The following is a 14606-nucleotide window of genomic DNA, read 5'->3' on the forward strand; positions in this document are numbered from 1 at the left end:
CCTTCTGAAATGCAGAATGAAACAAGTTAGTCCATTTGCAGTTTAGCCACGAAATGGAATTGCTCCAAAAAACGGACATAAAACCCAACAATTAAACAGCATGTTCATCTCATTACTACATGTAGCCATTGGATTTTGAGTTTAGTAAAACCCTCTAAAATCTTCAAATATCTGAATCTATGGCAAATGTTGCAAGGAAGTGATGAGAAATTTAGCTGTAACTCTTATTATTTGGTTTACCATTTGTCAGAACTACATTTCAGAAGTGAGAAACTACCTTCATCATTTATCTTCAGTTTCCACAAAGTACCATAGAACAGGAAAACATTTCATTTTTTGGAGAGGTGAGCAGAATGGAAGATGCCCAACAATCAATAATTACGAACCCACAGCAAAGGCAGCTACTGGAACTATGTTCACACACCACAGCCGTACATGAATTCATACAGGCAGATTCCTTACATAAAACCCCTCTAATTATACACTTAAATCACTGTTACTTCTTAAGCTACATGAAATGAAGTTATGTGATACACCAGCTATTACAAAATCACAATTTGGAAATAGTATTTGTGCTGAAAGTAGTATATCTCACAGAATCACAGAATGTTAGGCATTGGAAGGTACCTTGAAAGATCATCTAGTCCAATCCCCCTGCTGGAGCAGGAACACCTGGATGAGGTTACACAGGAAGGTGTCCAGGCGGGTTTTGAATGTCTCCAGAGTAGGAGACTCCACAACCTCCCTGGGCAGCCTGTTCCAGGGCTCTGTCACCCTCACTGTGAAGAAGTTTCTTCTCAAATTTAAGTGGAACCTCTTGTGTTCCAGTTTGAACACATTACCTGTTGTCTTACCATTGGTTGTCACTGAGATGAGCCTGGCTCCATCCTCCTGACACTCACCCTTTATATATTTATAAACATTAATAAGGTCACCCCTCAGTCTCCTCTTCTCCAAGCTAAAGAGACCCAGCTCCCTCAGCCTTTCCTCATAAAGGAGATGCTCCACTCCCTTAATCATTTTTGTTGCCCATTCATTCTCATGAATGTCAGTAGCTAACACTGAGCTCAAGACAACATACAGATTTCACAGCTGAGTGTTACATTGCGCTATTCTTCATTGCAAGAGAGGTGGAGAAGTCCTGACATTGGTACTTAAGAGTTAGTTTAAATGTTCTACCTGCAGCATTAGGTGAAGATTAGTTACTTTCTGTGCAGACCACCCACAGTTGTCATCTCCAACTTCAAACCAAGGCTTCATACGCTGAATGTATGAACCTTCTTTAAAGAAATTCTGATTGGAATTATTATTCTTCAACAAGTTTTGTAATAGGAGGAGACAGTCTTCCACTACTATTCCTGGTGAGAGAAAAATTAAAGATTAGTCAAAACATGACACCTGTAAAACTAACTAGTTTCTCCACGCACAAAGTATGTTCTAGATGGAACAGAGCACACATTTCTGAACTCTTCATTTTTACAAACATTAGATTTGGCCCTAGAACTGTGAAGCTCATACATGAGAAAATAATCAAAGGCCACTCTAAATTAAATGTATCAATGTTGAACAAGCATATTTCCAAGGAAACCACAATTATAGTTCTTCCACAAGTCTGAAGCACAAAATCTTATTTCCCAAGAACATACAGTTTGTATTAATTAATTGGGTAGGAACGGGAAGAACTTCAAAAAAAGCTCACAATCACTTTGTGTCTTGAAGTATAACTACTTCAGAGTCAGGCTACACTACTGTCTCTTTGTATTTTAAGCATTAAAATAAAGTTTCTCTGACGTTGCATCGTGATTCAAAGGTAGCAATTCTTACTGGATTACACATTTGTTATCTTTAGTCACCGGCTAAATATTAAACTAATTTCAAAACTACTTTTTAACTTTTCTGGTAGAGAAATAATTCCTAAAAATAGCTCATACAACAAGCCAACTCAACCTCAACTCCTTGGACTTGTGACAGTTTTTTTTTTCCTCCCTCAGGTTATATTCCTGAAAAAGAACTACACATAGGAATCAACTATGTACTCGATGAAGAAAAAAATACTCAGACAATGCAGTCCAGAAGACAACATGAATAAAGGCAGCCTGCTTCTGATACTGCTGGGATGCCTCTAAATCTAGACTCTACAAAAAAAAATAAAGATTTACTCCTTGTGCTTCTGAAAACACACAGGCTGTGCCAGACTTGGGAGCAGGAGAAAAAATGGAGACCAGCTGCTACATTCCCCCCTTCCCACACCTGCTGCAAAGCCACAGCTGGTAATCCAGCCTTTGGCAGAGCTGCAGAGACAAGGAAGGGACATGTAGGATGAGAGAAGCAGACACCTCAGTACTTAGGAATTTACATACCAAGTGTGCCAAAACTATTAGCTGCCTAAAAATAGCACCTTTGATTCAAAGATTCACATAATCCTTCCATGTCAACATACCCGATATAATTCAGCTGGGAGAGAAGCATTACATTAACTGCTCCCACAGCCCACAGAAAGGTCTTTTTATTGAAATAGATCCTGTAGCCAACTATGATTAGTGGTAAAGGGATAATGTGTCACTAAAAAACAAGAGGCACCTAGGTGCTGCATCACTAGCTTTTTTTTTAACTCCAACAGGTAAATGATTTGGCAAGGAGCTGAACGGAAAACTGAAGTTAGGCTGAAAAAACTCTGCAAGCTGTTACTTCCCACCACTCCAAGCATCCAAGGATCTTGCAGGAGGAATGCAGATGATTAACTCTGTAAGTGGCAAGTGCAGCATACACATATCTGACACTACTGTTCAAAGTATATACATTCACAGACATAAGCCAAGCAGAAACACACCAACTCACACACACATGCCCAGAGAAATTAAGTGATGTTTTAATTAAGTATCTCAAGGGTAGTTTTCAAAAGATGTTGAAACTTTCCCTAGTTACTCAATCTGGTTTTGCTTGTTTCAGTACAATCAGGCTGTGTTTTAATCTTTCTACCCATTTACCCATTGACCTAGCTCCAATTGCATACTAACATCAGCCTGTAAACATTGTCACCTAATAGTTCATGCAGAAGCACAAGACTATGAAAAAAGTCTTGGACTTCTGTGTACCTCCATCACTGTTTCCTTCTTCTGTTATGATATCCAGAAGTCTTTCAAAGGCGTTTTCAAAGGCAACAATCTTCTGTATGGCAGCATTACTTTTTGTCAGTTGCTGTAACAACAAGACTCCCTTGACAAGTTGGGGAGAGAAAAAATTAAACTTAGTTTTACTAGAACTAAATTACTTTTCACAAGTCACAGCTCTTAGAAGGATGCTAAATAAGCAGCATAACCTTTGGCCAGAATCACAGGACAGAAGTGCACACCTTGCAATTCAGCACATGTAACGAAATCAACTGTGGACACCATGCAATAGTTTTCTCACACCTCACTGCACTTCATAATAGAAGCACAGTAGTGCTAAAAAGGACGCTTAGTGGCTGTACAGAAGAAAGAGGGAAGTTGTAAAGCACCTCATCTCTTCTGTAGTACTTAGAGCATTTTGCCATCTGATGAGTAAAAAGAAAGAACTGAAGTGAGCGTGACAGAATGCCAAGACAAAGATCAGCTAACACGCTAGGAAAACCCTACACAAGGGTCAGTCTTGGCATTGCATATATAGTAACAGTTTGCCTTCATTAAGTGAATTGAGATGAGACATCCAAAAGCCACCCAACTCCACTGGAGAATGAAATGTTCCCAATGAGCAACCACAATGACTTCTTCACATGCATTCATTTAACTTAATCCAAATTCTGTACAAGTACTAAACAATTCAATTGACAGTTACTATTAAGAGGATAAACTGCCTTTCTTCTGTACTTACATCATTTCTTATAACTTCCCTAGAGTCTGCTAGTAAATCCATGAGTCTGGAAACACCTGTAAGAAATGCATTTAAGAAAAAAGAGCATAAAGACAGTGCAGCTTTTTCATGCTGGATGTCTTTAAAATATCTTGCTCAATCCTCCTCCAGCTGTCTGCCATGATGTTTGCTGAGTTTCCAGCTTCAAGTTTATCAGCAATAAAATCAATCACTCACCCATAGGGCTGACAAGAATTATCTGCTGCACCTGAGGACCTTGCTGCTTTAAGAGAGATGTAAGTAGTTTCACTCCAGGCCAACGAACATGGAAATCAAATTCCTGCAGAGGTACAGAGGAGTACATTAAGTAATAAATTCCTCATTATTCAGCTTTCTCTTCTAGACAACAGTTATGAATAGACACCAAACGAATAAGGAACTTCATCTTGTCTGTTTCTTTATCAATCCTATTCCAGCACATGGCCAGCAACTCAAAAAGCTATCATACTCCATGGTTCCTTTTATTTCATGATCATCAATGAGAACTCCAGCAGTTTCCTTTCCTCCCTTTCCTCTGGGATTGCTTTCCTAGCTTTTATTTTTTTTAAAAAAAAAAAAAACAGCTAGTTCAATCCTCTAGGGATAAGCCCATATTACCTAGAAATCCAAGAGGTAAAAAAGTAAGCCTTTTTGTATCTTCTTCCTATTCCCACACTGTAACAGCATCTTCTCCACTAAAATTTGGTCTTATCAGCAAGAGAAAACTCAAGCACTAACGAGTCCAGGGACAGACTGACCACCACCACCAAACCTTTGGGCTCCTTAGGTCAGCTCAAGCTCATTCAACAGCTGGTGACTGGACTCACATCTCAACTGAGTCACCTCACAGAGCTTTCTGTACTTCTAATCCTGCTGGGTTTAAAGCATCACCTTGAAGCAAACCAGCAGAAAGAACACTAACAAGCAGTCTTACTTTAACCCTGTTCCAAGTGAAAACTGAGTGTCATCCTATTCCTCAGCACCCTACCTACCTCAGCTCTGGCCAAGATACAGAGCTGAACTCTCACACAGCTCCACCTATAGGTGTCACCTATCTTGAGGACTGATGTTTGAAACTTGCAGATCTCAGATTTGGATCAATAGTCAACAGAATCCTGCTGCAGAGTAAGGCTAACTTGTAACAGATACATCCATTAAGTATATCCTGGATTTTCTGTAACAGATATGTCAGTCAAGTATATCCTGGATTTTCCAAAAAGATGTATTGCATTTTCGCATTTCAGGAGTATATTTATAAGGCAACCTTTCATACAAAGTGGTTTTATAGAATGTTCAGCCACAAACAGAAGTTCCAGAAAGATCATTTCACTAAGTCACTTATCCCAGTCTACATATTTCTGCCGAGGCTGAAATTCAGCATTCAGGTATTAAGCCTCAGAAATAATGACAAATGTTTGATACCGCTGAGAGCACGACATAGGTTCCATATGGGAAGAGCAGAACATCATCTTTTTACTGAAGATGGACTACCAGGAAAAAAAAAAATGTTGCTTTTTTTTGTCAAACAATAATATTCTTACTTTGGAAAGAAAACTTGTAACAGCTGACAATCAAGAGGCATTCCTTGAATATAAAACCATTGGTAGAGGAGTTGAACTTAGGCTGATGGAAAGCAGTCACCCTTTCTACTCGAACTGCATCTTAAGACATTACTTTCTCATTACCATTTAATGATCATCTGGAAAGTTATCCTTGCACAAGTGACAAGAGACGTTATTTGTGGAGCAATAATTTTTACTGTTCGTAATCTAAAACACTTTCAATGTTACTCTACACTAAAAGTTGCACCAATGGCCTCCATGCATGTCATAGTCTTTACTTAACTCCAACCCCACATTTAGTGTGCCAAAGAAAAAAATGCAGATTTTACATAGTCTTCACTAGAAATACAAAAACAAAGCTTTATCCATTAAGATAACCTCCCTGTACAGTACTACATGTCCATCAGTGTTTCAAGTATGATACTGTCACTCACCTCCACAAGAGTCAACAAGAGTGTGACATTTTCTTGCTGTTTAATGAAAATCTCTGTGAACTGACTTCCCAAATCATCAACTTGTTTTGGTAAGTTTTCTTCTGCAATAGTAAAAAACAATGTATTACAACACATGGTTGGAAGAACTTCAGGTAGTTGGGATTTTTATTCTTACTAAAATAGGGCCACGGGTGACAAAAGGGTTTAGAGTTACTGCTGTAATGGTGAGTAAATTCTTTTCAAAACAAACACTGACACAAGCTTTGTACAAAATAAAATCACATTATTCTAAACATAACTTTTATTGAGAGGTATTAAAAAAAAAACACAGGAGGAAACCAACAATCTATTAAACAAACTCAATTCAGCATTAAAAGAAAAAAAAAAAACCACAAAACACAAAAATCCTATTTCCATTGATAATATCTGACCAGATTCACAGTTCTCCATCAGTTGCCTGTTACAGATATAAGCAAGCACACTTAAGTCAGCAGAGAATTCAGAGAGGAAAGAGAACCCTCACAGCAGAGGAGGAACCGAAAGCCTGCAAATGGCTACATTCACCCGCAGCTGAACTGATCCCATAGAGAAGTTCCTCATAAGGACCATTCACTAATGTGCAAAAGAGAAGGAGGCTTAATGAGAGCACTAGGGAATATAAACTATCTAAAGCTAAATGGCTTAAACACTTAATTTGTTTATTTTGGTTTAGCAACAGGAAAGACCTAAACATCAGGAAGGGAGCATAAGTTTGGAACAGATGAGCATGGAAACATCTTAGTCTTAGCCTCTGAATTAATTTCACAAGGGTAAATTCTGTTTTTTACTCCTCAGTTGTATAGAATTAGGGTAGCACAGCAGTCTCATCTTACACAATTGTCTCATGCATCATTGCTGCACACACAAAAAACAAAGTAAAAGTATCACACAAAACAACAGAAAACATGCAAATCACATCTCTGCACCACTGCTGTTTTTCTAGGCTGAGTGATAATTTACAAAGCTATTTCACAAACCAATTGTTTTTAGGTACTACTGGTTGACATTGCTAAGAAATTTCAATTAAAAAATTGAGGGACAGCAATTCTAATTCAAAGGGAGTTTTAAAAATATACTTCCATTCTGAACAGGGAGAGAACACACTTCGTTCAAGTCCAACACAGTTTCTGAGACCTCAGCTTTTCAGTTGCTTAGCAATAGGTTCAAATCCAATCCGACTCAGCAAAGGCAGGAATTTAGTTGTAAATTAGACCAGTGGGCACCCATATGAAACAAGTCGCTCATCAAGTATAAAAAATAGGTGGATTCTTTGCTTCGTTGTGTTCACGCAAGGTTTGTCACAGCAGCACAGAAAGACAAGGGGCTAAACAAACAGTAGCTAATTAGCTACTAGGGGAGCACCACACCAGACACATCCACTTGTATCTAACGCCAGTCAAGCACCCTTCTCCCTACAAAGCTTCCTCTCCCCAAACACCCCCTAAACAACTTCCTTCTTTACCCCCTTCACACCATCCCATGCGAGCTGATGAAATCACAAGCACAGGAACTGCCTGAAGCATAGAAATATATGGTAACAGCACTGAATTTCTGACCAAATCTGAAGGTCCCATTTGGGTAACTGAAGGCAAAACAAGAATTTTTCTCCCAGCTTTAACTGCAGTATTCACAGCCTTATCAAAAAAGTCACTGACAAACCCCTAACAACTAAGCACCTATAAAAAGGGACAAAGACCACACATAATCTTAGAACTCTGTAGCTTGGTACAGGGTATGGCAAAACAGAGAAATCAAGGGACTCTACCACAAAAATTTGGTGCCAAGAAAACCATTCAACCAACTCGATTTCCTTTGAATTCAAACTGTTGGCTATAGTGATTCATTGCAAGCTATCAGTTTATAAGGTCTAATTTGTAAAGATGCTCAATACAGGAAAAAGGTTTTTACTTGGCCTTTCACATATCTGAGAATATCTGATCATTTCTCTAATGTAGCACAGCTGTATTTCTCCCTTGAAGCAGGCTTACAAGAGGGAGACAGAAGCATCACCCACCACCTGTAAATTTTTAGCAGCTGAAACTATAGAAAAAGAGGCAACTCAGCTGAGAATTGTACATGGATTGTGCTGTAGCTTGCTGCAAACCGAGGGAAAAACATAGGGCTATTTTTGGGTTTTTGGTGTGTTGTTTGTTTTTGGTTTTTTTTTTTTTTCCCCTTTTAAACAGATTCTTAAATCAAAATATTTCACCTTGAATTTTCTACAAGCTGTGACTGAACATCTTGTCCTTTACCCAATCCCAGTTATAAATAGCAGTTGTTTGAACTATGGATTCCTCCTAATCACAGCCCTTGTCTTTGCACAAGTTCTGAGTCTTAAGGCAAAACCAGAACAGTAGACACAACTTATACAGCCTCTCAGAAGCCTGATGTAGTTTTTATTTATTGCAAAAGCTTGCCTCTAATTCAGGATGTTTTGGAGTCTTCTATAAAATGGCCAAATTAAAGTTGTCTGTTTTTTTTTTTCTCCAACTCTTGCTTTTCCCGTATTTTTACTACTAAACTTAAAAAGAGGAGCCAGACAGAAAGAAACGGGCAAAGTGAAAATGCATCTTCTACTTATGCAGATATACCACATATCTTGCAACCACACTTCTATCTGTTATCACTCTTTAAATCTACAGTCCCATGGCTCAAATGAAGAGAACAGCTTCCATCTATTAACTCTTAGTGATTTACTAACATCCAGCAATGAATTTGATCTTAAAATCAACAGACTAAGTGCATTTTGACAAAAGCAGTTTAAAAAGAGAAAGCACATGAAGTGTTAGTGGTAAGCTTACAGTAAAAGTGAACAGTCTATTTTAACATGCATTGCTTAAAAGAGACACTGTGAAGGATGCTTACATGCAGCACAAACATTTGTGTTGAACTTCAGGGCTTCTTGAAAACAGAAACTCTGACAACCTTTCACCCATTAAAATTCTACCAGTGCTGAGGCTGCAGACTTTCAAGACACCCTAAACAAGAAGTAAAACTGGGAAGACACTTCAGCTCCTAAGAAAATGCATATGGCAGAATGCAAAAAGCTTTCACTGAGCTCCAACGCAGTCTTTACAGTGTCCTTTTTAAATAGCGAGGAGTGTTATGGGTGTTAGTAGCAACTAGACTGATAACAAAGTGCCACATTTATATAAGTAAAGGTTCTTTTACCTTCAGAATCATCTGTCAATGCAGATAGGGAAAAGAAAAAAAAAAAAGAAACAAGACAAAGGTTCACAACTTGAATAGCTTTCCAAATAGCACAACCAATAGTCACCTAAGTTCCAATTTTCAAAGCAGCCATACCAGCTTTCTACAGCAGCAGTTACTCCTGCAGGTACTTCTTAGAGAAGCAGCCATAGAAAACAACCCCACACTCCTGTAACACTGGTGATCTCACATAAATAACAAGTTAGTCAATTCTTTGCTCTTCTTAAGAAACTGCTAATAAGATTCTTGTCAAGTTCATAATCAAGGCCACTACCATAAATACGGATTCACCAGCACTGTAAAACTCTGATCTTGTCCAAAACCTCCTTCACCAAAATCAGTCAGCTAGATAAATAAGGAAAAGAAGGACGAGTAAGTAAAGCAACGATTTGAGAGATTGTTAAGAATAAGATACTGCAGAAGGACTTCAGCTTGCAAGTCTCGCAGCTATGTAAGACAATTCATTGTAGAAGGCACCATGAAAGGACATACTGCACAACATACTGCCAGAAATTTATTCGGATTGGAGAACCATCACCTACTTTCCATAAGGTTCTTTATCACTTAAGGAACCTTTGAAGAAATATCTCAGACTAAATACTGCAGGTAAAAGACTGCAATTCCAATGTCACTATCGCCTCACATTTTGCTCATTCACAGGAGAATCTGCACTCCACTACATGTAATGGAAACCGAAAAATTAGATACAAAGGTTGTCAATAACTATAAAGACTCTTGAGGTGCATGGCAAATGGAAGGCATTATGAACCCACAGGTGTTCAGTCATCTTCAACGTAGGCTTCTGCTCACACTGTATTCATGCTTGCTCAGGGCATCTGATTTTTTTTTTTTTTTAGACAAGCCTGTATGACGGATCATCATGTTCATTCATCCAAAAGCAGAATGAATGTCCTACAACCCTTTTTATTTGTTGTTGTTTTCCTCTTAAAACCTTGGAAAGCAAGTCTATGGCCATTTTGTTTCGATTACCAGTTCAAACAGTGACCAAGTCGAGACCTGATTGGCAAATACAAACATAAGTGATTTTCTAAAGAACATCCACAAAAAGGCACAAGTGTCAGAAAGGTCAACTGAATCCCATAGTTGGCTCTACTACACCAAGTACTGCAGTTTAACAGCTGGTAACCTTTCACCTACCCAGCAATTGCTCATTGTAATTGCATTTTCCCCAGTGAGGGAGCAGGCTCAGCAGCTGACAGACACAGCTTCTCCCAGGCCAGCACTCACATAGCCCAGCCCCACTCTCTAGACACATCCTTGATGCTAAAAGGAAGGCAACTTGGACCGCCCTGCCCTCCGCACAAATCACCCTTCAAAAACCTGAAATGGTCAAACTCAGCAGCTGTTTTACTTGTCAGATGCATCTGTCTCTTCCTCACTCTGGGGACTCACAGCTCTGATTCATGGTTCTAGTTTTAAGAACAGTCTTTTTGCCCAAGCCTAATTTGGGTTACCGATGTCATTTTCTTCAGCATACTGATGTTTCCATGAAATATGGTGTTATTTTTAATAGCTGCAATCATTTCATTGTCCACTGAAACCAGTTTTGATGGCCTATCAAGAACGGCCTTCAAAAATAAAATGCAGGCAGGAGGGGCAGGGAGTTTCACAACCTAGCTGTATAGTGTCTACTTCTCCATCTATCTTGGGAAGAACAGAGTCTCTTTCTAAAATGCCACAGTAAGGCCGGGAAAGATTTCCACACTTAGATATAGCCACCTTATAATAAGTATTTGAGGTTTTATCTCTCAATATCCCTGCTAAATCATCAGTTAGTAGTATCCCATTTGACCCTAACAGCCAGAACTGTCCTTTTCCAATAGCAAAGACAGACCTGATTATTTACTTACAAACTACAAAAACATGAAAAATTAATTATCCTATTCCAGTCTGGCTGCTGTTCACAGAACATAGATTTTAAAATTAATAAGTAAGAGATCCAGTATTACTTTAACCCAAGCTGCGCAAAAGATTTTTAGCATTGTAATAACGGCTATACAATAACAAAGCAAGTTTCAACATTAGTCAATCACATGGTATTACAATTTATAATTTGAGCAAAGCCACCAAGGAAAGCAGCTCCACAGTCAATACAGCTATTACTTGGTACCAAGTGCTTACCTTGCTCCTCCTCTTCTAGGTCATTCGATATTACATTGTAGAGAGTGTCCAAGGCATAGCCAATTATTTCAGAATCTGAACTGCAAACGAAAGAACCACTTTTCTTTAATGATTTATTTCCAACTCCTCTTACAACAGTGTTTTTCTGCACAGGCAGTTCCTTTTGCAGCGTTACAGCAAGTGAGAAGGGCTGATGTTGACAGATATTGTATAATACCATATAATCATGAGCTGTCCAGTCCCTAAATGGAGTCAAATTCTTTTTTTCAGTTATGTTCCCTCAGGCAATCACATCATGACCATAGGAAGTTTCACTGTAAGTGTGTCTTCCACTTCTGAGTCACTCCTTCCAACCTGCTTCTCATATATACCAGCACCAACCTCTAGGAGGGATTCAGACCCCTTCCCAAGGAAGCTGCACACGAGCTTCAGGATCACCACAGGAAGGGCCCTCCCCACTACCCATCAGCAAGAACGAGAGGCCAAAAGCTTGTGTTCCACTTGAATGCTGTGATGACAGCTGGGGATTCTCCCAAACAGGCCAGCCTCTGTTACCAATGCAGACTACACCCAGTTATTAAGAGATTTGTAACTCCAAGCATCCCCAGGAAGCTGCTGGGCAGTCAATCTCACCCCAAAGCATTAGTTCACCTGCTTACACCAAGACTCTTAGTAAGCCCTGCTTTAAGAGACCTGTTTATTCTGCATTACAAAGCCTGGACAATCTGTCAATACTGCACTAAAACGAAGACATGGTACAAGAGTTTTGCCGCTTAGTTTGTTGCTTATAAACCAGAAAAGTATGAATGCACAGCTGGTCAAAAAAACAAAGGAAAAGAAAACATAACATCACAAAGGCAGGTACATCAGAAGGCAGAAGGACAAACCTCGCAGCTGTTTTCATGTCTTACCCAAGCATCAGAAGAGCATGCTGGCAAAGCAAGATCTCATTCAAACTTAAGTATTTGCTTTCCCTGACCTCTAAGGCATACAAAGTAAAGCCCCCACACCAAAGACAAATTTGCATCTTAAGAAACTACTAAGGTCAGTTCAGAGCAGAGGCCTAAAAAACAACCTGTCTAACCAGAAATCTTGAAAGCTAAGCCCTAATTGAGGCCAGCTATCTCTGTTAGACCAGTCATTAAAGATGACAGACATACAGCAGTTGTCACAACTGAGAAAACTAGACATGCCTCAAGGTGATCCACCAGCTTTAAAAAGACAGAAAGAAGCAATCTGTACCTACATGTCTTGTATCACAGCAAGGGCTTTAGTGGAGCCGTCAAAGTGACACCTAATCTCCCTTTCTATCAATCTCACACTAAAACAAAAGCTAGAAATAATCAGGTATCAGTGTAGTTTATTCTTTTATGTTGGGTTTTGAATTGAACCCTTGTGCTGTTGATGTCCTCCCAGTACACATGCATATTTCCTCAGTGTGCGTCACTCCATTCATACCACCTACTTTTAAACTGGCCTGTAATTAAAACAAAAGGAAAAAATTATCTTCTCTGCTGAACTGTTAGTCAAAGCAAGTCAAGGAAGCTTTTACACCATGTAAAGAGTCTCATGCAGAAAGTATGCTCATATTTCCACCCTGCCCATATTTTCCCTTCCTTGCAATTTTAGTTCTTCAACACAATACTACAAAGACTATCGTTTCCTTTTCATGTAACTGAAACAATTCCATATCTGAAACACACATAGAAATTATTTCCTGGAGGCTTTAACAAAAACAAACAAAAAAACCCCAATACAACAACAAAAACCAAAAACAAGTATCAGCCTTACTCTTCCTTGTAAGGGAAGTCACAACAGCTACAAAAGAATAAGCAATTTTTATGTAGAAGTTGGAAAAGCAGGTTTGTTTCTCTTGTCCAAAGAAGAACACATCACAAAATGAGAACAGCAGCATCCTTCCGATCTTTGCTGTTGTATTTTGCTACCATCTGCTGTTCACCACATACAACATGTTATTGATAATTCTGTTCAGATTGAAGCTGTGCAGCTTCTGCTCTATAGTTAGAAAAAAAAATAAAATAAAATAGACTTCCAGTCTCTCATGCATCCATAAAAGATGCAACCTTTATGCACTGCAACAATACAGCATAAGCCACCTAAGGCCTCTTCCCTCTGATAAGAGTGCTTTTAGGTGGCACTCCATCAAAACGTCAGAGCAGCAATCCATGAGTTCAAAAAAAAAGCAAAGAATCATGTGGAAGTGTAGGCACCTGTGTATTATCCTGCCCAGGAGCGTGCCTCAAAAATGCTTTCACCTGTTCTTCTAAAATTATAACACTTCACTGTCAGAATAGAGACAAGCATCATCTATACTGTCAAGAAAAGCATCAAAAAGCAGAGTGTTTCTATCAGGTCATCAGTGACAGCATGACTGGAAAGGAGGGCATATTCTTACCCCTAAAAATTCAGCTAATGGAAAAGCTATAAAAGGGGTAACAAACACATTACCTCTTACGGAAGTTTTAATAAGAAGCCTGTCAAAATTTCCAAATTTTGAACTAATAACATATGAATAGCTGAGGTTTGTACCTTAAGAAAAAAAAAATAATTCTCTCTCTCAGGTTCATGTTAGATTTCAAACTATTAGAATGGTCATACTGAAATTTAAAAACCTTGCTACCCAAGTAGAACCAAAGGAGTTAAAGAGCCAGTTAACATCTCGCTCTATTGCCCTTTCCCACACCAACAGTTAAGTGGTACTGACCTAATCTACAGTCAATGCCAATATTTTCTTCCAAAAAATCCCTGGTGGTATGTGGCAACATCTATATAGCAAATCAGGAAATGGAAAGCTCATCTAGTAGTTCACAGTTCCTACTTTATCATTACAAAATAATCATATGGCATTAGAACAGCGGTGTGTATAAGAGTCTGGAACATTTAAAGGCTGACTCAGGAGTGTTACCAAGCTCCAGGCTTGCTGACATGCATAGCTGAAAAGTTAGTGAAAGAAGCTTCTTCTACAGAAAACTGACTTTAAGTCATCTCAGTCCAGGCAGGAGACGGAGCTTAAGGCAATCTGCAACTAAACCATATAACAAGTGGAACTCTGTGCTCATTTAAGAGACACAAGTTGCATATTTTTGTTCAAGGATAAAGGCTGTATAAACTCTGAGGACAAAAACGAGAACAGGACACAAGAAGTACTTGCCATTTCAGCACAATCATAGAAACCAGGCCCTTTCCCTCCTAAAGATAGGAAATGAAGCTATAAATGCCTCTCATCTTGTACTATCAACTTCAGAATTAAGGAAATATCAGCATGCCTTCGAACACAAAGAGCTCAAAAAAACCCAACAGAATTTACTACAAGAAAATTAAATTATTA

At 38.8% G+C, this 14606-nt stretch overlaps 2 protein-coding genes across 7 annotated transcripts in view; one reads left to right on the plus strand and one right to left on the minus strand.

Moving 5' to 3' along the window:
- LOC136101007 (albumin) overlaps positions 1–14606 on the plus strand; it is a 433515-nt gene that overhangs the window by 400175 nt on the left and 18734 nt on the right. The window lies entirely within an intron of this gene.
- Positions 1–14606, minus strand: part of USO1 (USO1 vesicle transport factor) — a 37968-nt gene that overhangs the window by 18398 nt on the left and 4964 nt on the right. For 3 of the 6 annotated variants that reach the window (XM_071807908.1, XM_071807907.1, XM_071807909.1), the window contains exons 4-10: positions 11258–11337; positions 9077–9088; positions 5867–5967; positions 4069–4171; positions 3853–3908; positions 3096–3216; positions 1180–1358 (exon numbers count right to left, since the gene is read on the minus strand). In XM_071807908.1, coding sequence (XP_071664009.1) covers positions 1180–1358; positions 3096–3216; positions 3853–3908; positions 4069–4171; positions 5867–5967; positions 9077–9088; positions 11258–11337 — 652 coding nt within the window. The remainder of the gene's footprint in view (positions 1–1179; positions 1359–3095; positions 3217–3852; positions 3909–4068; positions 4172–5866; positions 5968–9076; positions 9089–11257; positions 11338–14606) is intronic. The other 3 variants (XM_065836169.2, XM_065836168.2, XM_065836172.2) reach the window with 2 other exon arrangements.

This window comes from Patagioenas fasciata, chromosome 4 (assembly GCF_037038585.1).
Source record: "Patagioenas fasciata isolate bPatFas1 chromosome 4, bPatFas1.hap1, whole genome shotgun sequence".
NCBI lineage: Eukaryota > Metazoa > Chordata > Aves > Columbiformes > Columbidae > Patagioenas > Patagioenas fasciata.